The sequence below is a fragment of the Pipistrellus kuhlii genome, unplaced genomic scaffold, assembly GCF_014108245.1.
Source record: "Pipistrellus kuhlii isolate mPipKuh1 unplaced genomic scaffold, mPipKuh1.p scaffold_m20_p_6, whole genome shotgun sequence".
Taxonomy (NCBI): Eukaryota; Metazoa; Chordata; class Mammalia; order Chiroptera; family Vespertilionidae; genus Pipistrellus; species Pipistrellus kuhlii.
This window is the reverse complement of record NW_023425562.1, coordinates 65,641,856-65,668,293: the sequence shown is the minus strand read 5'-3', so window position 1 is coordinate 65,668,293 and position 26,438 is coordinate 65,641,856. Positions and strand designations below refer to the sequence as shown.

Sequence of the window (26,438 nt, the reverse complement as noted above, 5' to 3'; positions counted from 1 at the left end):
GCAAGGATATCTATTTATTTATTGAGAGAGAGAGAGAGAGAGAGAGAGAGAGAGAGAGAGAGAGAGAGAGAGAGAAATAAAAAACAAAACATTGATGTGAGAGAGAAATATCGATTAGTTGCACTACAACTGGGGATCAAACCTGCAACCTGAATATATGCCCTGACAGGAAAAAGAGCCCACACCTTTTGGTGTAAGGGACAACCAACCAAGCCACACTAGCCAGGGGAGGATATATACTTTCTATTGATAAACTTTTTTTTTTTCACTATTATTTATGGAGAGTAATTTTTATATGAATTAATTATTGGAATTCAGAGATCAATATCATTTTTCCATTTTCATACACATACCTACCAAGGCCTTAACTAAATAAAAATTAAGTAAACCAACAGTCAAATGACTACAATTATATTCAGTCAATAGAACACAGTGAGCATTATCCAGATGTTTTTCAACCCACAGGTAACAGCTCCTTGGAAGTCACAAATAAAGAAGGAAAATAACATTTAGAAATTAAGTTGACCTTTATATGTAACAAAATATACACTTCATATACATTCCCTTTAGTTAAAATTAGAAGTATGCAGCAAAAATTCTTCAATTTTACTGTATAATTTTTTAAATTATTTAAGTAAAAAAGAATTGAGAAATCTAAATTAGATATACATAAGGTAGATAGCCCATGGGCCTCATGAAATGTCATCTACCATCATTATAAAGGTCAACTTTTAATTAGATTTACCAGAACTGACTTCTGATAATTCATTCAATTATAAAAATGAAACTACGGCAGACAGTTTTTGTATTTATTGTTAACTACCACCAGAATTATAAATGACTTTCCCAATCTCCTCATCTTAATACAAGAACAGCTTCTTACCATCCCAGAGGACTGGTTCCCTCCTCTACAGTCTCATTCCTATCGGCCCAGTCTACATGGAAAGTGGCACTGAGAGGCTTAGTCCAACTTCTGATACTATGGCAGGTATTTTTCTTAGAATAACCCTCACCAAGTGGCATCAGCCTAGGAAAAAGCCACTACCTCTACCCTCCAGTATCCCACTCTCCCAGCCCTCTGGAATTCTGCTCACCCCATCGTGGATTTTAAGCCCTGGTGAGGAGTCACCAACATAGGCTGGGGCTATAGCAAGAAACCAGAAAAACCTCAAATAACCAAACTTTAAGGCAGCTTAAAGAACTAGAAAAAGAATAACAAGCAAAGCCCAGAGTAAGTAGAAAGAAATAATAAATAACAGAGTAAGCCTGACCAGTGTGGCTCAGTGGTTGAGTATCAACCTATGAATGAAAACGGTCCAATCCCCAGGCAGGGCACATGCCTAGTTTGTGAGCCTGATCCCCAGCAGGGGGTGTGCAAGAAGAAGTCAATGGATAGTTCTCTCTCATCACTGATGTTTCTACCTTCTTCCTTTCTCTGAAATCAATAAAAATTAAACAAAAAAGGCATTAAAAAATCAGAGTGAAATAAATAAGTAACATAGACTAAAAACACAATACTGTACAAAAATAAATTAAGCCAAAACCAGTTTGGCTCAGTGGATGGAGTGTCTGCCTGCAGACTGTAAGGTCCCAGGTTTGATTCTGGTTAAGGGCATGTACCTTGGTTGCGGGCACATCTCCAGTGGGGGGTGTGCAAGAGGCAGCTGATCCATGATTCTCTCTCATCGATGTTTCTAACTCTCTATCCCTCTCTCTTCCTCTCTGAAAAAAAATAAATAAAATATATTAAATAAATAAATAAATAAATATAAATTAAGAGCTGATTCTATGAAAAGATAAACAAGATTGATGAAACTTTAGCCAGAGTCATCAAGAAACAAAGATAAAGAGCCCAAATAAATAAAATCAGAAATAAAGGAGGAGAAGTAACAACTGACATCACAGAAATACAAAACATAGCAACAAAATACTAGGAACTACCATATGCCAACAAATTGGACGACCTAGATGAAATGAACAAATTCCTAGAAACACACAGTCTTCCAAAAGTAAATCAGAAAGAATCTGAAAACCTGAATAGACCAATAACTAATGAAATTGAAGCAGTAGTAAAATAATAATAAATAAAAACTCCCAGCAAACCAAAGTCCTGGATTGGATGGCTTCATAGGCAAATTTTACACAAACATTTAAAGAGTTAACACCTATCTGCTTCAAACTATTCCAAAAAATTTAAAAGTAGGGAAGATTTCAAGCTCTTTTACAAGGGCTGCATTATCCTAATTCCAAAACCAGATAAAAACAGTGCAAAGAAAAATAATTATAGGCCAATATCCCTGATGAACATAGATGCTAAAATTCTCAACACAATATTAGCAAACCAGACCCAATAATACATTAAAAAGATCATACACCATGATCAAGTAGGATTTATTCTGGAGATGCTAGACTAATAAAATATTAACAAATCAATGAATGTGATATATCACATAAACAAAATGAAAGATAAAATCATATGATCATGTCACTAGATGCAGAAAAATCATTTGATAAAATCCAGCACCCTTTTATGATAAAAACTCTCAGCAAAATACAAATATAGGGATCATATCTCCACATAATAAATGCCATATATGACAAACCTACAGCCAACATCATACCTAATGGGCAAAAACTAAAAGTGTTTCTCTTGAAGTGAGGAACAAGACAGGTATGTCTGCTTTCACCACTCCTAGTCAACATAGTACTGGAAGTCCTAGCCAATGTAATCAGACAAGAGGGATAAATAAAAGGCATTCAAATTGGGGAGAGAAAAAAAAGAAGTAAAACTGTAGCAGGATACAAAATTAATACCCAGAAATTATGGGCATTTTTATATACCAACTAGAGGCCCAATGCATGAAATTCATGCAAAAGTAGGCCTTCCTTCCCCTAGCTGCTGGCACTGGCTTTCCTCTGGCACCTGGGACCCAGGCTTCCCTCACAGCCCCAGCTTTGTCCTTTCTAATTGTTACTAATTAGTCCGGTCTAATTAGCATGTTTTGCTTTTATTATTATTGATAATGAACTAACAAAAAAAGTAACTAAGAGAGCAATCCCACTTACTATTGCAACAACAAAAAATAAAGTACCTGTGAATAAACTTAACTAAGGAAGAAAATGACCAGTACTCAGAAAACTATAGAACATTGAAAAAAAGAAATAGAGGAAATACAAACAAGAGGAAGGTACTGTTCATGGATTGAAAGAATTAACAAAATAAAAAGTCCATACTACCTAAAGCAATCTATAGATTCAATGCAATTCCTATTAATTAAATACCATTGGCATATTCCAGGTTTATATAGAATCAAAAAAAGACGCTGAATAGCCTCAGCAATCTTAAAAGAGAAGAGCAAAATTAGAGGGATAATAATACTGGATATCAAACTATACTCTAAAGGCATTGTAATCAAAGCAATCTGGTACTGGCACAGAACAGATATATAGACCAATGGGACAGAACAGAGAGCCCAGAGATCAACTGGCAACTTTATGAATAATTAATATTTGACAAAGAAGGCAAGAGCATATAATGGAGTAAAAACAGTTTCATCAAGAAATGATGTTGGGCCAAAACCGGTTTGGCTCAGTGGATAGAGCTTCGGCCTGCGGACCGAAAGGTCCTGGGTTCGATTCCGGTCAAGGGCACGTACCTTGGTTGCAGGCACATCCCCAATCGGGGGTGTGCAGGAGGCAGCTGATTGATGAATCTCTCTCATTAATGTTTCTAGCTCTCTATCCCTCTCTCTTCCTCTCTGTAAAAAATCAATAAAATATATTTTAAAAAAAGAAAAAAGAAAGAAATGATGGGAAAATTGGACAGGTACATGCAAAAAAAAATGAAATTAGACCACCAACTTACAGCATACACAAGAATAAACCCAAAATGATTGAAGAATTAACTATAAATCATAAAACCATAAAAATCCTAGAAGAAAACATAGGCAATAAAATCTCAGTCATCCCGCCGGGACCGGTTTCGCTCAATGGATAGAGCGTCGGCTTGGGGACTGAAGGGTCCCGGGTTCGATTCCAGTCAAGGGCATGTACCTTGGTTGCGGGCATATCCCCAGTAGGGGGTGTGCAAGAGGCAGCTGATCGATGACTCTCTCTCATCGATGTTTCTGACTCTCTATCTCTCTCCCTTCCTCTCTGTACAAAATCAATAAAATATATTTTTTTAAAAATCTCAGACATCTTGCATAATAATATTGTTACCCATATATCTCCTAGGGCAAAGGAAACAAAGGAAAAAATAAACAAATGGGACTACATCAAACTAGAGAGCTTCTTCATAGCAAAATGAACCATTAACAAAATGAAAGGGAACCCACTACATGAGAGAACATATTTGCCAATAATACAGCTGAAAAGGGGTTCATTTCCAAAATATATGAAGAATTTATACAACTCAATAACAGGAAGACAAATAATTTAGTAAATAAACAAACAACAAGTGCTAATGAGATGCAGATACAAAGAAAACCATGTGCACTTTTTGTGGGAATGCAAAATGGTGCAGCCACTATAGAAAGCAGTATGGAGATTGCTCAAAATATTTAAAATGGAAGTACCCTTTGACACAGTGACCCCACTTCTAGGAATACATCCTAAGAATCCCAAAACACCAATAGAAAGAATAGTTACACCCTTATGTTCATATCAGCTTTATTTATAATACAATAGCCAAGATCTGAAACCAGCTCAAGTTACCATCAATAGAGGAATGGATAAAAAAAGCTATGGTACATTTACACAATAGAATATCGATACTATGTGGCTATAGAGAAAGAACTCTTACCCACTGCTACAGCATGGATTTACCTGCAGATTATATGCTAAGCAAAATAAGCCAATCAGAGAAAGATAAATACCATATGATCTCACGAGTAAGTGGAATCTAATGAACAAAATAAACTGATGAATAAAACAGAACCAGAATCATGTATACATAGAACAGTCTGACAGGGGTCAGAGGGGAGAAGTGAAAGGGTATTGAATAAAAGAAGGTGAAGAGAGCAGTCAAAGAATATATACATAGCCCATAGGCACAGACAACAGAATGGTGAAAGCCAGGGGAGGAGTGGCAGGGACTAGGGGAAGTGGGTAAAGTTTGGAGAAAATGGGAGCTAGCTATAATAGTGTCAACAATAAAAATAAATAAATTTTAAATTAAATAAAAAACACTACATTACAAGATTATTTTTATATATATTTCTGCAAATTGAGAGACTTTCTATGAATCTCACATGTGGAAAGAAACCTTATGATGTTTTTTCCTGGCTGCCTTTTTTCCCAAATGTAGCTTTGAGACTGTCATTCCTAAAACTGGTTTTGATCTTCCCCAAAGAAGAGTTGTAATAGTAATATTAGTAATAGGAGTAGGAGTACTTTCATAGTATGATAGTTTATTTATTCCTAAGTGCTGCTATCTATGAGAGGAAAACGTATTACATTTATATAATTCCAATAAAAAACTACATAAAAGAACCCTAATTTCTCATCCTCAGCTATAGGAAAACAACATTTACATTTTTCACTTTAGTATTTCTTCACTTACACAAGCCTTAAGATGGATTGTTCACTATTAAATGCTATAAAATGATTTGTCATAATATATCTTATGCATTCATTAAAATATCACTATATGACCTATGATTCACACAATGTAAATATACCTGTCCTTGGCATATTAGAGTAGGTACAGGAATAATTAAATAAACAAATCATCCTTCTTTACTATCCACTTTAAAATTCTTTTTATGGCAAATTGAATTAATCTTTAGCCAAAGCCAGCCCATTAGAATTGGAAAGTTAACCATTTTTTCATTACTCAGCCTATAATTCACAGTGAATAAAAATTATATCTCCTTCAAAATATTTTTCTGTGATTGTGGTACAGGTGAAATTGTCTCCAAAAATATAACTCTGAACTATAAATTAGAATGATGTATTCTCTCCCAAGTTCCAGCAAAGAACAAAATTCTTTGATCAACAGGCTTAGTGCAAAATAATACAAGGACCTAGTCACAGTAAACAGATCATCCTATATGCAACTACATTAAAAAACCTGTCTGTATGAATCTTTATAGCAGCTCTATTAGTTATTGCAAAACACTGAAGAGAACCAAATATCCTCCAATTGGTGAATGGCTGAACAAACTTTGGTATACCCATGCAATGGACTACTACTCAGAATAAAAAGGAATGAACTACTGATACATGTCACATTCTGAATGGACCTCAAGGGCTTTATGCTTAGTAAAAATTCAATCTCATAAATTTACAAGCTATCTAATTCCATTTATATAACTTTCTCAAAATGGCAAAATTATAGAGATAAAGAACTGGAGAAGGATAGAGAGGTGGATGATACTACAAAGGGATAGCCTGAGAGAGAATGAGAATCTATACCTGGAACAAAACTACACATACACACACATGAGTGCAAGTTAACAATGGTAAAAAGTAAATAACGTCTATAGACTAGTTAATAGTAATGTATCAATGTCAATTTCCTGGTTTCGATATTGTATTATAGTTATACTAGAGGCCCAGTGCATGAATTCATGCATGGGTGGGATCCGGCTGGCCTACCCCAATTAAGACTAGTTGGGCCATGCCAGTTGGGGGGAGGGGACATGGGAGGTTGGCCAGCAGGTGCCACCCAGATCAAGGTGGGCAGGGCTGGCCAGGGGGAGGGGCCACAGGTGGTTGGCTAGCTGGTCCCACTCCCTGGTCAAACTCCCAGTCAAGGGAACAATTTTCATATTAGCCTTTTATTGTATAGGATTGCATAGGATGATATCACCTTGGGAGAAGGTTTATACAGGTGAAGGTGAAAGGTAGAAAGGATTCTTTGTACTATTTTTATAATTTCCTATAATTATTTCAACATAAAAGTTTAAGCAAACAAAAGATGGCTATTGGTACAAGAACCTTAATTTGAACTTGTGCTACTGTCCTGTGTACCCTACTGCCTACAAAATGTTTCATTAAAATGTATCGAATATGCATTGTTTCCTACAGAGAAGAATATAATATATAAAAGGCTCATCTGCATCATATGTAAAGAAATTTAAGGAAATTCAAAACATTTTATTAGGAAAATATTAAGACACTGAATCATTTGATTCATGGCAACTGAGCCCAGGCATTCCAATGTACTAATATGGACATGGAAAGAGAACATTGGGAGTTGGATAGAAGTGATGACTGGGCTGCTCTGGCATGTTGGCTATAGACACTGCCTCTCTTTCCTTTTCACTAGAGGCAGCCCATAGGTCTCCTGCCATGTTATCTTGTTCACTGGGAAGGTTAACAGCTGTTCCTTTCCCTACACACTAGGCAGACAAACTGCACAGCAGAAAGCTATAAATAGTCATTACACTGTACATTTGGCATCTCTTTTCCATCTACCCTGATGAGGTTTCCTTGTGAGATACAGAACATGGCCAAATTATAATCATCACAGCCAGAGAGATGAGCTAAAACGTGCCAAATGGTTTTTGGGACAGAGTGAAAGTTGCTTCCTGGCTTCATATTGATTCATTAAAACATTGTACACTAGGTTTGTGTCAACTACAAAATATTACACATACTTTATAGGCCATGACAAAGAATCGAAGTAGTGATGAAATGTTTTCATATTAGTGATGTTTTCCTGTTTCACACCATTTTATTTTATTTCAATAAAAAATACTAGTAAAAAGTATTTTTTATTATTTATAAATCATTTTTTAAAAATCAGAGCCAATCTGTTCATTGTATCAAGCCCCCCGTGCTGAATGTGCTATTAGTCAGAAGTGCTACAAATTCAATTGCTTATAGTTCATTTCAACAATATCAAGTGTTTATTAAGAACATAAGAGCAGGATATTGCTATAGGAAGAAACATAAAAGTGGAAAGATACCAGTCTGCAGTCTCAAGAGGGAGATAAATAGGTTTATATTTAACAAAACACAAGAATTACTGCTATTATTAAGTGTGCTAACATGGCAATTCAATATTATGCAATAATAAGAGACAACTCATGAAAAGTGGTCTTCAGGTATTTAAGAAGAAACTACATGTAATCAGTTGTGCTTCACAGAAAAAAATTAGAATCAATGGCTAAAAATTACAAGAATATATAGAAAGTTGGTTGTATACACACACACACACACACACACGAGTTTTTAAAGATCTTGAGACTATCATACTAAGTGAAATAAGTCAGACAGAAAATGGTTATGAACAGAGACTTAATTTGGGATAGTAAATATACAATACAATGTACAGATGATGTAAAAGAGTGCAACTGAAACTGTATATTTATTTAATATTTGTTAACAAGTGTCACCCCAATATATTCAATTAAAAGGAAAACAAAGAAATAAGAAAAAGTCAAGAACCATATGATTTTACTCTTATGTGGGATCTGAAACTGAAAGAAACAAATGAACAAACAAAAACACATAGACACAGATAACAACATGGCAGTTACAAGAGGGAAGTGGATGAATATTAAAGGGTAAAGGGAATCAAATATATGGTAACAGAAAAATATTTTGGGTGGTAAACACAATATGCAAATGATGTACCATAGAACTGTATACTTGATACCTATAGATTTTTAATCCTCACTCAAAGATATGTTTATTAATTTTTAGAGAGAGGAAAGAGGAAAGAGAAAGTGAGAGAGAGAAACATCAACTGGTTGCCTCTCATATGCATCCCCAATGGGATCAAACGCACAACCTAGGTATGTGCCCTAATCAGGAATCACACCCACAACCTTTATGGTATAAAAAATGATGCTCCAACAAACTGAGCCCTCCAGCTGATGGGGAAACCTATCTAATCTTATTAACCAATGTCACCACAGTAAGTTTTTAAAAATAGATAAATATTTTTAAATTAAAGCTCACATTTATATAATTAATAACATAATAAATCACTGACAACTTAATGACTACAGTGGTATCTGATTAAACCTTTGTACTGAAGAAGAGTTTATGAGGCCTTCCAAGGACCTGTCTCCTCCAGAGGCCCCACAGACCAGGGAAAGGCATCTTGATACCCAGACAACAAATGAACAATCTATGAAGACTAGATATAAGGGAGACATGTAACCTGCAAGATAATCTGAAGATGGAATTCTATCCAAAGGAAGTGATTCATAAATCACCAGAAAGATCCTTTCTCTTTAGAGAGGAAGCAGATGAGAAAGAAAGTACAGAGGTATCAGAAGAAGAGAAAGTGAAAAACTGAGCTCTAATCATGGCAAAGCAGATACAGTACAAGTGACTGACAGCCAACTCTGAGGGAAGAATAAGTTGGCTAGGCTTCCAGACTTCCTGCTAAGCTGCCAGAACCACGCTGTATGATGAACAATGTTACAGTTCTTCATGACACCCTTTTATTTACCTATCGAGGCATGTTCCTACTATACTGTGTGAATTTATTCATTATCAGAGAGAACCTTAAGACAAACTTGAACTTTACCTGAATCCTGTATCCCTGGAAAACAGGAACATTCAAGAAATTGACACCCCCCCACTCACACACAGACTCTTTCTTATATAACTTAGATAAACTCATGGACAACCCCCTGTGACCCATGACAAAACCAAGGCATAGACTCTATAAATTTCCATTCTTTAACTCATAAATGATTAGCTGAACTATTTGTCCCCATCAACCATTCTGGATATCCCCATCAATGCCTAGACTTGATCAAATTTTAGTCAGGTTTAGTCCTTTGAGTTTTGACCCACTCTTGAAAATGGAAGGTGAACAGCCCCTCCTTGATGAACCCTCTCAAGAATCAGTTGACCTCAGGGGAAAACATTGCCTGATCCACTGTCTGATCATGCTACAAATTTACCCCCTTGCTCCACACCCAATTATTTTTAGCCTATTTAGCCTATTCATTCTTCTCTTGGTGGTGGTGGTGGTGGGGACTATTTTGCTTGACCTTTAAAGTGTTTATAGACCTCAGAGTTGAAGTGGTTCTTCCTATTGCAATAGTCATCCTTCTCTGATTGCAATAGTCCTCTTCTCTTATTGAAATCATCTTTTTAAATAAAGCCAACATATATTTTTAAGGACACACAACTTTTACATATTTCTCAATATATAGTCGCATAATAAAATACATGGGAGATCCAGACCACCATATACTAGTATAACACTGTTATTTTTCAGTGTTCAAATGTGAAAATGTCTTAGGTAATTGATTATTAAAGTAAAATAAATCATTCATGACTAACATGAAAAGTTGAAACCAAATAACTGAGGCTTGGAAATCATAGAAAAAACTTTTTTACATTTATTTTTGTATAGTATAATTCAATCATGTCTTTATAACCTATTATTTGTTTAAAAGCTTAATAAACTTGTTTTTATGTTGGCCAATTGTTACCTCAAGCATAAAACCAGCAGTAATACAGCTGCTAAATTTCTTTCCAAAGAACTTTCTGTGAAATCGGTTACCTTTCCATTGCTCCAGTATCCTCTTCTCAACTATGTAGAGTCAGCACATTAACTATAGCACATACACAAAAATAAATCCTTAAGCAGAAAAATACATATGACATTTCTATACCAGAAACAATATCTTTTTCTACAATACTAATATTCCTGTTTTAAAAAAATATATTTTAAATAATAAATACTTGTATAACAAATACATTTTTAAAAAAATCAACTACTCACCCGCATTGACTATAGCATCTACCTCTAGCAATGTGATGTCACCTCTATAGAGAGAAACTTTTTCACTCAAATTTTTCTTCACTTGTGATGTTTCCTGAGTATTTTCTTCTGTAATAAAAAAGAAATATACATTAATAGTAATATTCTTAATTAATCTAATAAATACAATTTTGATAGAAAGCCAATATGAGTCACACTCTAATATATTAGACAAGTGAAAATAAATGTGTAAGTTATCAGGGGTGTGGCTTATTTTCCACATATTGTATATTCCTAAATACAAATGTGGTATCATGTATATAATAAGCACTCAATAAATGTAGGCATGTTATATTGGTCAACCAAAAAATCAATGTTTATTATTGTTATTAAAATGTCAATTTTGAAATAAAATTATGTATCACCAGTTTTACAAGGAGATATGAAAAATATGCACAAATACCAAGACAAAATAATTTTTACAGTGAATTAGTTTATTTCTATTTTGTTCAGTTACCTAAAAGACATTATTGAAAATAATATTTACTTAGAACAAAAACATTTAGGTTCAGCTCTTTGCTACTTCTAACAAGCCATCTCTCAGAATGAAATGGATTAAGAATATTTGAATGTGTAAAACTACTCATTTCTTAAATTATATTAACCTTTGACTCTAGAAGGCACTGCTAGATTTAAAAGAGAAATAGCTCTGTCCTGCACACAACATCCAGCAAGGTAGTATAATTAAAAGTTAAAAATCACATTCTAAAAGCTGACATTTTAAAATGTTTTAGAGAAATATAACCTGCATTTTCTTTTAAACAAATAGTAGTTAAGACATATTAAACAAAGCTATATGAAATTAAAATAAAATGAAATGTTATGCTTTAAAAGCTTTTTAGGATATCTCTCAAAAAACTGATTTATGGACTCCAATTTTTTAAAATATTCATGATTTGTGCAAATCTTTCAATGGAGATGATAATGCTATTAATTCACTATGATACTCTCAGATGAGCATACAATTTGAGATATCTGAGTGATTAGATGTGACAGGTTATGTCACTTGAATTGTCTTTGGGCCCCAGTAACCAAAGAAAAAATTGTTTTCAATCAAGTATCAATATATTTATTATTGTTGTTGTCATTACTATTCCTTATCAGTGAAGACTTTTTGTGCTCTTACCAAGCTGCCAGTGACTGGCTCAAAGACTTTGAGCCAGAAGACCTTGAATTCCACATCCAATCAATTTCAATTCTTACTACTTTTTACCAAATTAAAAAGACCTATTTCCAATTAAAGATTGTTGGGTGACAATAAATACTTGCTGGCTTTGACAAAAATTTCTGGATATTTGGACTATTTGAATCTAGACATTTAAAGACCTCTCGGTGAAATGAGGTTCAAAATTCCATCAGGCATTAATTTGAAAAGCATCTCCTAAATGAAAGTGGAAGGTTAATTGTTTAAACTTGGGTGAAAGAGTTAAGGATTACTAATCCATCCTCTAGTTGCATTTTTTTTAAGAGAGAGAGAGGAAGAGGAGGGAGGAAGAGATAGAGACAGAGAGAAAATATAGAAACAATAATTTGTTATTCCACTTATTTTTGCATTCATGGGAGAATCTTGTATGTGTCCTTGTTATTGGTGGGAGCTTTCTGTCTCCATTTGTTGTTGCTGGAAGTGAGCTTCTTGCGATGTCGTGAGAAAAAGAATTTTCTCAGATTCATATAGGAGAAGAAAATATTGTTAAAAGCTTTATTTCTGTGTGATCAAACCCCTTAGTTTCCAAGGTCCTGTTTCACTCTGTCCCACCAAAGAAAAAGTCTCATTTTGCTTTCAGTAGAGCTAGGATTAAAGCCTAAATGTCCAGAATTTCCATTCCATGTCTTCATAGCCTAATCCAGCATCAGACTAGCTTAGTTTCTATTCCTAGCTATAGTCCATCAGTCCATTGCATTCTGAACCTCAATTCACTGAGAGGTCTTTAAATGTCTAGATTCAAATACAGTGGTGCCTCGCATAAAGAACGCCTCGCACAGCGAACGCTGCACACAACGAACTTCATTTCATGATTCATACAACGAACTTCGTTTCACACAACGAAGTCGCACGAACTTCCACGACCGCTTTGCCCGAGCTTCCACGACTGCTTCGCCCGAGCTTCCACGATCGCTGCCGATGTATTGCATCCTTCCGCGCAGGCACTGCAGGCAGTCGTTAGTCACTGCGCTTAACTTAAGCACGTATCGCGGCAATCGTTCTTCATTACGAATTAAATCACGCACGTATCACGGCAGTCGTCCTTTTAAGTTAAACTCAATATTTTTTTTATATCATGGCTTCTAAAAAAAGCAGGAAGGTGATTTCTGTTGAAATGAAACAGGACAATGCTCAAAGGGAAGCGTCATCTGATAACAAGGAGCAACAATCAAACAATCAACCAATCCCAACTGCTGACATCAAGAACATCCTGGTCAAATGGAAAGCAGTTCAGGAGTTTACCAATGCCCACTATCCGGATTCAGCTGAAGCAAACAGGATCAACGATCTTTACTCGGATACTCTTGTCCGTTATTTCTGGCAGATGTTGGAGAAAAGAGAAAAACAAACGACTTTGGACAGGTTTTTCATGAAACCATCGGCCAAAAAGCAGAAAATGGATGAAGATGTGCAAGATTCGGTAGACTCTACTTAGTCTGTCTTAAAATTAAAAAAATGTGTTTTTTTTTTAAAAAATTATGTTTTTAGATGTATCTAAATAAAAATAATAACAAACAATTTATCTTTTTTTATGTCATCTTTTTTTATGCTACAGAACGAATTATTTTTTTAACATGTATTGTTATGGGAAAACGCGTTTCACATAACAAACTTTTCGCATAACAAACTTGCTCCTGGAACGAATTAAGTTCGTTGTGTGAGGCACCACTGTAGTCCCTCCAGGACCAGATGGCTATTGAGGGAACATGGGCAGGAGCAATGCCAGATGAACAGAGAGTCGAGAGCGAGAGCGAGAGCGAGAGCGAGAGCGAGAGCGAGAGCGAGAGCGAGAGCGAGAGCGAGAGCGAGAGCGAGAGCGAGAGCGAGAGCGAGAGCGAGAGCGAGAGCGAGAGCGAGAGCGAGAGCGAGAGAGAGAGAGAGAGAGAGAGAGAGAGAGAACTGAAACCGGTTTGGCTCAATGGATAGAGCGTCGGCTTGGAAACTGAAGGGTCCCGGGTTCGATTCCGGTTAAGGGCATGTACCTTGGTTGCGGGCATATCCCCAGTAGGGGATGTACAAGAGGCAGCTGATTGATGACTCTCTCTCATCGATGTTTCTAACTCTCTATCTCTCTCCCTTCCTCTCTGTACAAAATCAATAAAATATATATTTTAGAGAGAGAGAGAGAGAGAGAGAGAGAGAGAGGGAACGCTCCTTTGTCTGGGAGGTTACATATTCCCAAATTTTTGGAGGCTTGCAGTGACGAATGATTTCTGTCCCAGATTAGACTAAGAGGCACCTTCCTTACATCACCCCAACTTTACTGAGCAAGTGTCCATCTTTCCCCTTCCCCAGTGATCTCCAGGGACTGGTGCTTCCCTAGAGAGAATGAAATTGTAGCTTCCTGGTGAAGTTACCCAGATGGCCATGTTTATAAAGTCTGGCCTCCCTTTTGTTTCTTTCCAATTATTAATAACTAGCTAAATACAATGGTATCACCCTGACTGGGGATCGAACCCAAGACCTTGGCCTATTCAGGATGACACTCTAACCAACTGGGCTTCCTGGCCAAGGTTTCTAGTTGCATTTAGTTTCATGAAGCATATGTAGGTATGTAATATTGCATGTAATGTGATTTTTAAACATATGTGACAATAAACAATGTATTTCTTTCTACAAAATTTAAATAACAGCATTGGAAAGCCTCAAAGTTTAAACCATCTGTACTACAGTCCAGTTTTCTTAAAAGAAATCCTAATTTCTCATCTGAAAACTTAAATAAAAAAAAAGGAATATTTAGAGCCTAAATAAAGGTTCAAGCAGTTGAATATATTGAATAAATATACTGCTCTGGCAGTTACTCAAACTGATCTTATTAGAATTATCAACAACATGAAATATTTTTATCTCTCTCATTTTAAAAATTCACATGAGCATTTTTTTTCCTCATAGCCAGACTTATACTTGCTGCCCAGTTCCTCACATGATCTATCAAAAAGGCAGAAATGTACTCAAAAACTACAATTAATAATATTAATAATTATCAGCATTTCCTTCAACAATAAACTAAAACCAAATGGCATCATTTTGACCACCAACTATTTTCTGTAAATACAACAATGTAAATTAACACTAGAGGTCACTTATTTTATTTGAACAACAATGCACTCCTTTTTCACACAACTGTGTTCTATCGGCACTGATCCAATCTATCTTTTCCATATCCTGGGTTTTCATGAATACACTAGAGACCCGATGCATGAAATTCATTTATGGCAGTAGGGGTCCCTTACCCTGACCTGCACTCTCTCCAAACCAGGACCCCTCGGGGGATGTCCGACTGTCTCTCACACTAGCTCCTAACTGCTTGCTTGCCTGCCTGCCTGATCACCCGAACCCCTCTAACTGCCTGCCTGATTGCCCCTAACTGCTCCCCTACTAGCCTGATCCCTCTAGCTCACCCCGCATCCAGGACCCAGGATTCCCTCCTCCAGCCGGTCACAGGGACTGGGCTTCCCTCCCTCTGGCCCGCTGAAGGCTCCCAGGACCCGGGCTGGCTTCATCTGGGCTGGCCACAGGTGCAGGGGACTGTGGGTGGGCAGCAGGCGCTGGTGCACCCAGGACCACAGGGCATGCAGTTTTTCCTTCTCCCCAGCCAAGCTGCAGGTTCAAGTGCAGGTGCAGGGGCAGTCTCTGGTGCCTGGGACCACATGGCAGGCGGCTTGTCCCTCTCCTGGACAGCAGGTTCATGTGCCAACGGGACCATGGGGCAGGCAGTTTGTCCCTCTCCCAAGCCACAGCCTGGCTGGTCCCAATTCCTCTCTCAAGATCTCGTTTTTGCCTGGCTGGTCCCCATTCCTCTCTCCCTAGTGTTGAATGTCTGAGATATTATGGTAATATGGCATGAGGGTGTGATGACCATTTGCATATTAGCTCTTCATTATATAGGAATAGAGGCCCGGTGCATGAAATTCATGCATGGAGGGGTGGTGGGAGGGTTAATCCCTCAGCACAGCCTGCACCCTCTCCAATCTTGGACCCCTCGAGGGATATCTGACTGTCCTTGTAGGCCCAATCCCAGTAGTATCGGGCCTAAATGGGCAGTTGGACATCCATCTCACAATCCAAGACTGCTGGCTCCCAACTGCTCACCTACCTGCCTTCTGGATTTCCCCTAACTACTTCTGCCTGCCAGTCAGATCACCCCCCTAACCACTCCCCTGCCAACCTAATTGCCCCTAACTGCCCTCCCCTGTGGGCCTGGTTCTCCCAACTGCCCTCCCTTGATGACCCAATCACCCATAAATGCCCTGTCCCACAGCCCTGGTTCCCCCCCAATTGCCCTTCCCTGCAGGCCCAGTTGCCCCTAACTTCCCTCTTCTGCCATCCTGGTCACCCCTAACTGCCCTCTCCTGCAGGCTTGATTGTCCCCAACTGCCCTCCCTTGCAGGCCTGGTCCCTCCCAACTGCCCTCCCTTGTGGCAGCCATCTTGTGTCCACATGGGGGCAACCATATTTGACCACATGGGGGCAGCCATCTTGTGTGTTGGAGTGACAGTCAATTTGCATATTACTCTTTTATTATCAATATATAGGATAGAGGCCCGGTGCATGGGTGGGGGTCAGCTGGTTTGCCCTGAAGGGTGTCCTGGATCAGGGTGGGAATTCCCTTGGGGTGTGAGGCAGCCTGGGAGATGGGCCTGTGGTGGTTTGCAGGCCATCAATGCCCCCTGGTGGCCAAGCATAGGCCAGGGCCAGTTGGAAGCAGGTATCTGGGATTTATTTATCTTCTATAATTGAAACTTTGTAGCCTTGAGTGGAGACCAGGGCAGACCAGGGCGGGTGGGAAGCTTGGCTTCCTCCATCACCAAGGGAAACCGAAGCCTCCTGCTTGTTCCAGCTATATGGCTGCTGCCATCTTGGTTGGGTTAATTTGCATACTCACTCCTGACTGGATGGTGGGTGTGGCTTGTGGGCATAGTGGAGGTACAGTCAATTTGCATTTTCTCTTTTATTAGATAGGATAGGACAGAACACTGTCAAGTGTCACTCCTTCATGTGCTTCTATATGTGCACAAAGCACCAATTCACATTTTGTATATTGCTGTAAGTTGAAATATCTGTCGGTGTGCACTTATGATAGTAATTGTTCTTCCAGATTGTATACTATTGATATTATATTTTTTTAAACCAGAGATAGAAAGTAAAATGGTAAAAAACAAAACAAAAAACAACAAAAACAACAGGTTTTATTCAGAAATGGCTATAATAGGAGAAAAGAGACCTCAGTATAGAGAAGGGCTCAATAGCAAACACAGAGAGAACAGATGGGGTTTTAAAGCCAAGTAACAAAGTGGGAATCAATGGAAGAAAAATTATGAAGAGGAAACACTGGGGATGGAGGGAAATTGTGGTCAAATAGACTCAGGACTCTTGCTATAGGAAGGCCAGGGTGATCAGATATAACCCGGGGAATAGGGGTGGGGGTGTGGAATTTTTATTAGATACTGAGGGTGATTAGATATAAAGGATAGGGAATTCTCTCTAAACTGATTAGGCAGGATTCTTGCTAAAAGTGTACTATGCAAATCTGGCAAGGATGGGACATAGTTGAGAAAAGAATTTAGTGAAACCTCACTAAAGTTTAGTTATGAGTCTTTGTCAGTCTCTCCTCTCATTCAAGGAGAAAAGAGACATTCTCCTTTCCTTTGATCAATGTAAGTCCATTTTTCATTAGGTTGTCTTTTGTGCATTAAAAACCAACTGAAACAATTGAGACTTGGCAACAGATGATATTGGCTAGATGATGTGAGCAGTCATGCATTTAGTAAGGTTAATGTCTATGAAAAGAAAAAGAAAGATTAATGGATGGAACTGCCTATAAACCGAGTTTATGAGTCCAAAGGGCATACAGTTGATATTTCTTCATGTTGGTCTAGAACCATCTTCTGCAGTTTGAATGCCTTTGGTGATGGCATGAGGTGTGCCAGTGAATTTTCTGAAGAGCCCACACAACAGCAGGCATGAAGGTTGACCCTACATGATGTGTTGTGATGATTTATTTGAGGTTTACTATTATATCAGGTCCTCTAGTTTCAGCTTGCAGGGCTTCAGGAAAGGGACAGTTTTAGTTCTTGATGACACCAAAGCAGAAGGAGGAAAGAAAAAAATTCAAAACATTTTAACAGTTGCAGCCAAATATTGGAGGAAACTAGAATTGACAAAATGTTCAAGACAATAAATAGAGCTTGAATTTGATAAGCCACAGAGGTACACGTTAGTTTTCCACTGAAACATAAAATGTGTCTCTAGAGTCACCCCCTCTTTTTATTCTTGTTTACAAAATAAGTTGTCTCTTTAAATCTGGCCTGATTATTTACATAAATGCAGCAAGAATGGTAATTGGCTTAGCTCCTTTGAGTTTGCTTTTCTAGAACTTTTAATAAAGAATTTCAGGTTAGACTTTTTAAAACTTCTCAAGGCTAGGAAGATAAGCCAAGAACTCACCACTAGACTAAGCCTGCAATACCTATAATCTGGGTGAATTCCTCTATTCTCACATTTCCCAAAATGTCCTAACGTTCCTAGGCTTGCCAGAAAGTAACCTGCCTTACTTAGCTGCAAGGCTGGGAACCCTGTAAACCAATTACAAGCCTGTTATTTACAAAAGGGCTTTGTAAACATTAGCTCTATAAAGTCAGCTTTAGTTCCTCAGAACTCTCTGATAACATCTGATTCTGTACACCAAGTATGACTTTCCAGTTAAAGCCTTGGTTATACAAATTTTTATGTTTGAATTTCTTTAAATTTTTGTGTTGAAAGTGTTTCATATGACCCCTTTTTCCTCACATTGACCCTTGTAACCCACCTTTGCCTCCCATCCCAGTCCTCCACTACCCTATTGTCTGTGTCAGTGGGTTATGCATACAGGCATACAAGTTCTTTGGTTGCTCTCTACTCATCCATCCATCCACCCCTCCCTTCCCTCTGAGATTTGACAGTCTGACCCATGCTTCTATGTCTCTGGATCTATTTTGTTCAACAGTTTATTTTGTTCATTAGATTTCACATCTGAGTGAGATCATGTGATATTTGTCTTTCACTGACTGGCTTATTTTGCTTAGCATAGTATTCTCCAGGTCCCTCCATGCAGTCTCAAAGAGCAAGAGATCCTTCTGCATAGTATTTTATGATGTAAATATGTCACGGCTTTTTTGTCCATTCATCTACTAATGGATACTTGGGCTGCTTCCAAATATTACCTATTATAAGTAGTTCTGCTATGAGCATAGGGTGCATATATTCTTTCTTACTGGTATTTGGGATTCTTAGAATAAATTCCTAGAAGTGGGATCTCTGAGTCAAATGGAAGTTCCATTTTTAATTTTTTGAGGAAACTCCATTTCATTTTCCATAGTGGTTGCACCAGTCTGCATCCCACCAATAGTGTACTATGGTCAATTTTCTCCATATCCTTGGTAGCACCTGTCATTTGTTGATGGTAGCCATTCTTACAGGTGTAAAGTGATTCCTCGTTGTTATATTGATTTGCATCTCTCTGATAATTAGCGACTTTGAGCATTTTTTTTTCATGTGTCTCCTGGCAATCTGTATGTCCTCTTTGGACAAGTGTCTATTTAGATCCTTTGCTCAGTTTTTAAATTGGATTGTTTGCCTTCTTTTGTTAATTTGTTTGAGTTCTTTACATATTTTGTAAAGTAACTCATGAGATGTATCATCAGCAAATATGTTCTCCCATACAGTGAGAATCATTTTTCATTTTTGCTGATGATTTATTTTGCTGTTAGAAGCTTTCTAGTTTGATGTAGTTCCATTTGTTTATTTTTTTCCTTGTTTTCCTAGCCCTGGGAAAACATATTGCTATGAGAGATGTCTGAGATTTTGCTGCCTATGTTTTTTTCTAGGATTTTTATGGTTTCATAACTTACATTTAAGTCTTTTATCAATTTCAAGTTTATTCTTGTGTATGGTGTAAGTTGGTGGTCTAGTTTTATTTTTTTTGCAAATACCTGTCCAATTTTCCCAACACAATTTATTGAAGAGATTGTCATTACTCTATTGCATGCTCTTGCTTCCTTTGTAAAATATTGAGTGTAAAGCGTGGGTCAATTTCTTGGTTCTCTGTTCTGTTCCATTGATCTATGTGCCTGTTCTTGTGCCAGTATCACTGATTATAATGGCTTTGTACCTGGTATTGTGATCCCCCAACTTTATTCTTCTTTCTCAAAATTGCTGCAGCTATTTTGGGTCCTTTTTGGTTCCAAATAAATTTTTAGAATATTTGTTCTAGATGTGTGGAATATGCCAATGTTATTTTAATATGTATTATGTTGAATCCAGAGATTGCTTTGGGTAGTTTGGACATTTAATGATATTAATTCCTCCCTCCTATGAACATGGTATATTCTTTCATTTGTTTGTATCTTCCTCTATTTCTTTTTTTTAATGTCCTGTAGTTTTCTGAGTACAAGCCTTTAACCCCTTAGTTAAGTTTATTTGTGTCTTATTTTTGTTGTTGCAATGGTAAATGGGATTGTTTTTTCAGTTTCTCTTTCTGAGAGTTCATTATTGGTGTATAAAAATGCCATCAATTTCTGAATATTAATTTTGTATCCTGCTACTTTGCCAAATTAATTAATGAAATCTAGTTTTTATGGTGGAATCTTTAGGGTTTTTTATGTACAATATCATGTCATCTTCAAATGACAGTTTCACTTCCTCCTTTTATGCCTTTTATTTTTCCTTTTTGTCTGGTCACTGTGGCTAAGACTTCCAGTACTATGTTGAATAATAGTGATGAAAAAAGAGATCCCTGTCTTGCTCTTGTTCTTAAGGGAAATGCTTTTAGTTTTGGCCCACTGAGTGCCTATAATGGTGGCTGTAGGCTGTCATATATGGCCCATATTATGTTGAGGTACAATTCCTCTATTCCCACTTGCTAAAAGTTTTTATCAAAAATGGATGCTGGATTTTGGCAAATGCCTTCTCTTCACTTATTGATATAGATCATGTGATTTTTATCCTATACTTAGAATCTTAGAATCTTCTTTAAAAACTAGAAGCCCAGTGCACAAAATTCATTCATGGGGGGAGGTGGAGGGCTAAGCCTGACCTACACACTCTCCAATCTGGGAGCCCTGGGGAAATGTCCTACTAATCTCTTAGACCCACTTCCCATGGCAAGCGGGCCTAAGCCATAGCCTGGCCTCTCTCTGTAGGAGGCAACTGGGCTGATCAGAGGAAAGTGCCACTCCCATCACACCACTGCTGCTGCCACTGCTGGCTGCTGCAGCCATCAAAGTGTTTTCATCAACACCGACTCCAGTCTCTTTACCACACACACACAAAAAAAGACAACTTTCTTTAGGCATTTTCAAGATATTTCTTTCATAGGATATGACTTTTCTTTCTTTCTTTCTTCCTTCCTTTCTTCCTTTCTTCCTTTCTTCCTTCCTTCCTTCCTTCCTTCCTTCCTTCCTTCCTTCCTTCCTTCCTTCCTTCCTTCCTTCTTTCCCTTCTTTTTATCCTCACCTGAGGATATTTTTCCATTGATTTTTAGAGAACGTGGAAAAGAGAGGAAAAGACAGAGAGAAACATCAATGTGAGAGGGAGGGACACTTCAATTGATTGCCTCCTACATGAGCCCTGATCTGTGACCCGGCCAGGGAGGAGCCTGCAACCATCCCCTTGATCAGAATCGAACCCAGACCCTGTTGTCCACAGGCCGAGGCTCTATCCACTGAGCAAAACTGACTAGGGCATGATATGACATTTCTTAGCCCCTCCAGCAGTGGACCTTCATTTTTTCTTCCAGGAGTGTGGTGGAAAAACCCTAAATCACCTTCTTGGATTCTTATTACCAAGTTACCAAGAACACTGCAAGTGGAGTAAGGGGAGCTTAGCTAATGAGTGGTCACTGCCACTGCAGCAAGCTGGCAGGTCCTGCTCTCTCTGCAGGCCTGCTTGCTCACCACCATGGCAAGCTGGCCTGCACTATCCATGTTTGCCTCACCATGAACGCAGACTCCTCCTGCCAATCTGCTCACACAGCCTCCTCCTGAGCGGTTGTGACTAATACAGTGTCTGAGACAATTTACATATTACCTCTTTATATTTATGCTTCCACTAATGTCATCCAGAGTGCTGCTTCAGGAGTTCTACTTAACAATGAACCCCCAATCAGTCAAGAGTGATGAGGAAGACTTTTAAGATAAGATATAGAAGATGATCAGATAGCCAGTATAAAAAATTCTTCCTAAGTTTACTTAACAGAATTCTTACTAAAACTGGCTATGCAGGTCTCACAATGGAAAGGCTTAGAAAAATGTGACTAAAGTGTTATGTGTTTTTTTAATATGTGACATTCAAAAGTGGTATTTAAAAAATAATTGTTCCATTCTACTTCTCTGAGCATAACATATTATTAACTTTGCATTGAATTTATAATTATTTGTAATAGTTTGGCACGTCAAAAAATTGTGAAAGATATGGGGAGAAAGAGATTAGTGGACATCCTGTCTATCTTACCCATCAACATGATCTCTACCTTTCATTGTCTACGAGCTATTTTACATTTCCATAAATTGTAGAAAACAATTTTGTCCACATAAACGCAAATAAATTATGTTCCTCTTAATGGAACTGATATTGTCCTGTGGGTAATTTACATTTATTTGTAAATTTCATTTCAGAGTTCCTTACTGCCTGTAAATGTGTGGTTCTTTAAATTCTCCTTTGAATCAGAGTTAAATAAAATGTTATAAGTGTTCATTTTATATTTGTATGAGTCATAATTTCATCTTTATAAAAGCATTCCCTCTAATAGATAATTTTTAGTTTGGGTTTATATATTTAACTAATACTTGTATAGCACAAACTATGTGCCAGATGCTGTTCTAATGCTTACAAATATTAGTTGCTATAATCCTCATAAAAAAAACTATGCGGAACATATTACTAGTATTCCCTCTATGTAGATAAAGAAGCTGAGGCATACAGAAATAAAGTGGTCTGACCAAGTATATACAGCTATTAGGTACAAGCCTGGGATTTGAACCCAGGTAGCCCATGCTCTTAAAAACACACTATGCAGGGTCTCATTTACCTATTTTTATTTCAAAGAGTCCAATTCTAAATGAGGTATCCATTGTTTAGGTCCTATCTGTCCTTTAGTTGCAAAATAATGCAATTTCACACCCATAACAGAGTCATTATTTGGTTTGCCTTACAAAAAAAATGTAATTGGTTTATCAGAATGGTTAACATGCTTTGAAAATATTGCAAAGGCCTCAGCAGTTTTCTGCTATTAACTGACAAAGTTTCATAACATAACACACACCAGGGATTAGAAGACTATCTAATAAAATTAAATCTGCAGATATTAATCATGTACCTTATATGTGAATTTTCTCTTTTTTATGCAAAATCTTGAGTCCCAATCCATCCTATATTTACACTGGTACTCTTTATTATTTACATTTATTCTGAGTTCTGGCATATTGTTACTATTTCACTTCTTTTTAATCATAAATAAGCCACTTCAGAAATACTGATCTATTCTATGAGGTAGAAATACAATACAATGCTACAGTAATAACAAAAGTCAACGAAACATACATTAACACTCTCATAACATGAAGATACATAGGAGAAATAAACTGTTAACTAAATCTTAATTAAGATGAAGTGACCTTTGAATCCTCATTGTTTTGAAAGCATGACTTTTAAGGCTATAATAATTATTAACAATATAATAGAATTTTCACAAAAATAATAAGCATTTCATTTTCTCTCAGGATTCTTTGATATTATGGTAATAATTAATTAATATAATTACTAATCCTGTTTTGTCTGTATTTAAAAGCTCTTTTCATTTAATGTATTATCATTTGTATAATTTTGTTATTAACAACTGAATTGCATTTGACACTATGCCAGATGTTATATAATTTAAACACACAGCTGCTTTCCACTAAATATCAGTAGGGGAAAAAAATAAAAGTGACCTATTTAATCAATAAGCAGAATTGGAAGGGAACCTAAACAGAAACATAGATCCCCAAAGAAACTCTTAAAATAGTATTTGGACTAAGACCAAGGAAATACAGAGAATGGCATACGCCAGCAAAAATATTCAAGAGGTATATTTAATAAAGTGTTAGAGGAAAGATAGGAAATTGCTGAGGTTGACTTCCTGGTTTCTCATTTGGTGGCTATGAGAGGCAATGCATGGAAGAGCCAATTTAATAAGGAAGATAAGTCCATCTTGAATATCTTAGATTTGAACTTCCTACAGATTATTTAAGTAAAGGTGCTGTATTTACAAGTGTTGGTGCTCAAAAGAAAGGTTTTCAGGCTAGAAATGCAGATTTTGGAGACATCATCATGTGTAAGGGCCCTGGCTGAAATCATCATGGTTAGACATGAAATGAAAATGAGCAAATACAGAACACTGGAGAACACCAACCTTTATAGGTAAGGCAAAGAGAAAGAACTTGAAAGAGACATGAAGAATAAAGAGAGACAAGAGAGAAATAAACAGAGGCCTATGGAGGAAGAAGTTTAATAAACATGTTACCAGCACTTTCAAATGTCACAGACAAGTAATAGAGAACTAAAAACATTTCATTAGATATAACAATTATGTCATCGCTGGTGACCTTAGTAATTACAGTGTCAGTAAAGCCAAAATATGGATGTGTCTACAAGTGGACTGACCATAATGCCCCAAGAGTTGGTGAAGAAATAAGATAAAAAGAATCTATATCTTAAGTGACCTCATAGGAATAGAATGTCCAGCTGACCAGAAAATCCTACTGTTTAGTAAGAAATAAAGTTCAATCTTCATTCAACCATGAAATCATTGATAGGTCTCTGTTACAACAGCCCAACCTTTCCTTAACTTGCCATCAAATAGATATACCAATTTATCTAATCAATTTATTTGTGAGAGCACTTACATCATTTCCCATTTTTATTAAAAATAACATAATCTGAAACCTTTATTTATACATTAATCTTTGAACTCATCTCTGATTATTTCTTTGTTTTTAATTACTAAAAGAGAATTACCAAGTTACACACACGCTTTTGATGCAGACTACAAGATCACACTGCCAAACCGGTTTGGCTCAGTGGATAGAGAGTCGGCCTGCGAACTGAAAGGTCCCAGGTTCGATTTCGGTCAAGGGCATGTACCTTGGTTGCGGGCACATGTGTGTAAGAGGCAGCTGATCGATGATTCTCTCTCATCGATATTTCTAACTCTCTATTCCTTTCCCTTCCACTCTGTAAAAAATCAATAAAATATATATTTTTTTAAAAAGATCACACTGCTTTATTTGCATATGGGTGAGAGAAAAACAAAAACACACATGGCTTTTGACTGTGAGAGAGGAGAGAAGAAGTGCTCATATATTTGGTGACTTCAGAAAAGATAAGGTAATGGAGGGAATCCTTTTATAGTATGTATCTATATCACCATGTTGTACACTTGAAATATCTTACAATTTTATTTGTCAATTATACCTCAATAAACTGTAAAAATAAAAAATAATAAAAAATTTAAAAAAGAAGCCAAAAATATATATAAGGCCCGAAATAAGGCCATTTGGAATTAGAAGTTCCCTGTTTAACCATACACTAGAGGCCCGGGGCACAACTTCATGCACTAGTGGGGTCTCTTGGCCTGGCCTGCAGGATCGGGCCAAAAACAGCTCTCCAATAACCCCTGAGGGGTCCTGAATTGCAAGAGGGAGCAGGCCAGGCTGAGGGATCCCACTGGTGCACGACTGAGGCTAGGGAGGGACATGGAAAGGGACTTTGGCTAGCTGGGTAGAGACCATAAGAGGACCCCAAGGTGTGCCCAGCCTGACTCAGTCCCAATCGGCCTGACCCCAGTAGCTAGATAACCTACTCATTGGAGCATCTGCCCCCTGGTAGTCAGTGCACATCACAGTGAGTGATTGAGTGGCCTTAGCATACCATTAGTATATTACGCCTTGATTGGTTAAATGAACATCAGGACAAACAGACACTTAGCATATTAGGCTTTTACTATATAGGATGGTTGAAAATTTTAGAAATGAGGTTTCTTAGATTCTGCAGTCATTACCTCTTCTAGTTAGTTATCCTAAGTCCTCTAACTTCAGTTCAATTTTAAGTCTCCTACCACATATCCAACTGGTCTATAAATATTACCAAGTCTACTCTTAAAATATCTTAAATTAATTTTCTTCTCTTGACATTCACTACAAGTGTCCTGGTGTATTAAGTTAAACATAAAAATAAATAAAAATAAAAATAATATCTCTTGCCCCAATCTATGTTACCAACTTCATTTTCCACAATTCCCCCATCACTCTGTACTCTAATTACATAAACCTTTTTAATGCTTCTATGCCTTTGCTAACATTGTTCTCAATAACCCAAATGCCATTCCCTTTCATCCCCTTGACAAACTACTACTCACCTGTTAAGAGCTACTATAAATGCCACATTTCATGAATTCTTCTCAATTACTCCAAATGATTT

General features: G+C 37.2%; 1 protein-coding gene across 1 annotated transcript in view; it reads right to left on the bottom strand.

Annotated features, from left to right (window-relative positions):
• The window catches only part of MACROD2 (mono-ADP ribosylhydrolase 2), a 1,879,699-nt gene that overhangs the window by 1,797,746 nt on the left and 55,515 nt on the right, over positions 1 to 26,438 (bottom strand). The window contains exon 3 of the mRNA XM_045574651.1: positions 10,703 to 10,810. Within this exon, the coding sequence (XP_045430607.1) occupies positions 10,703 to 10,810 (108 nt within the window). The remainder of the gene's footprint in view (positions 1 to 10,702; positions 10,811 to 26,438) is intronic.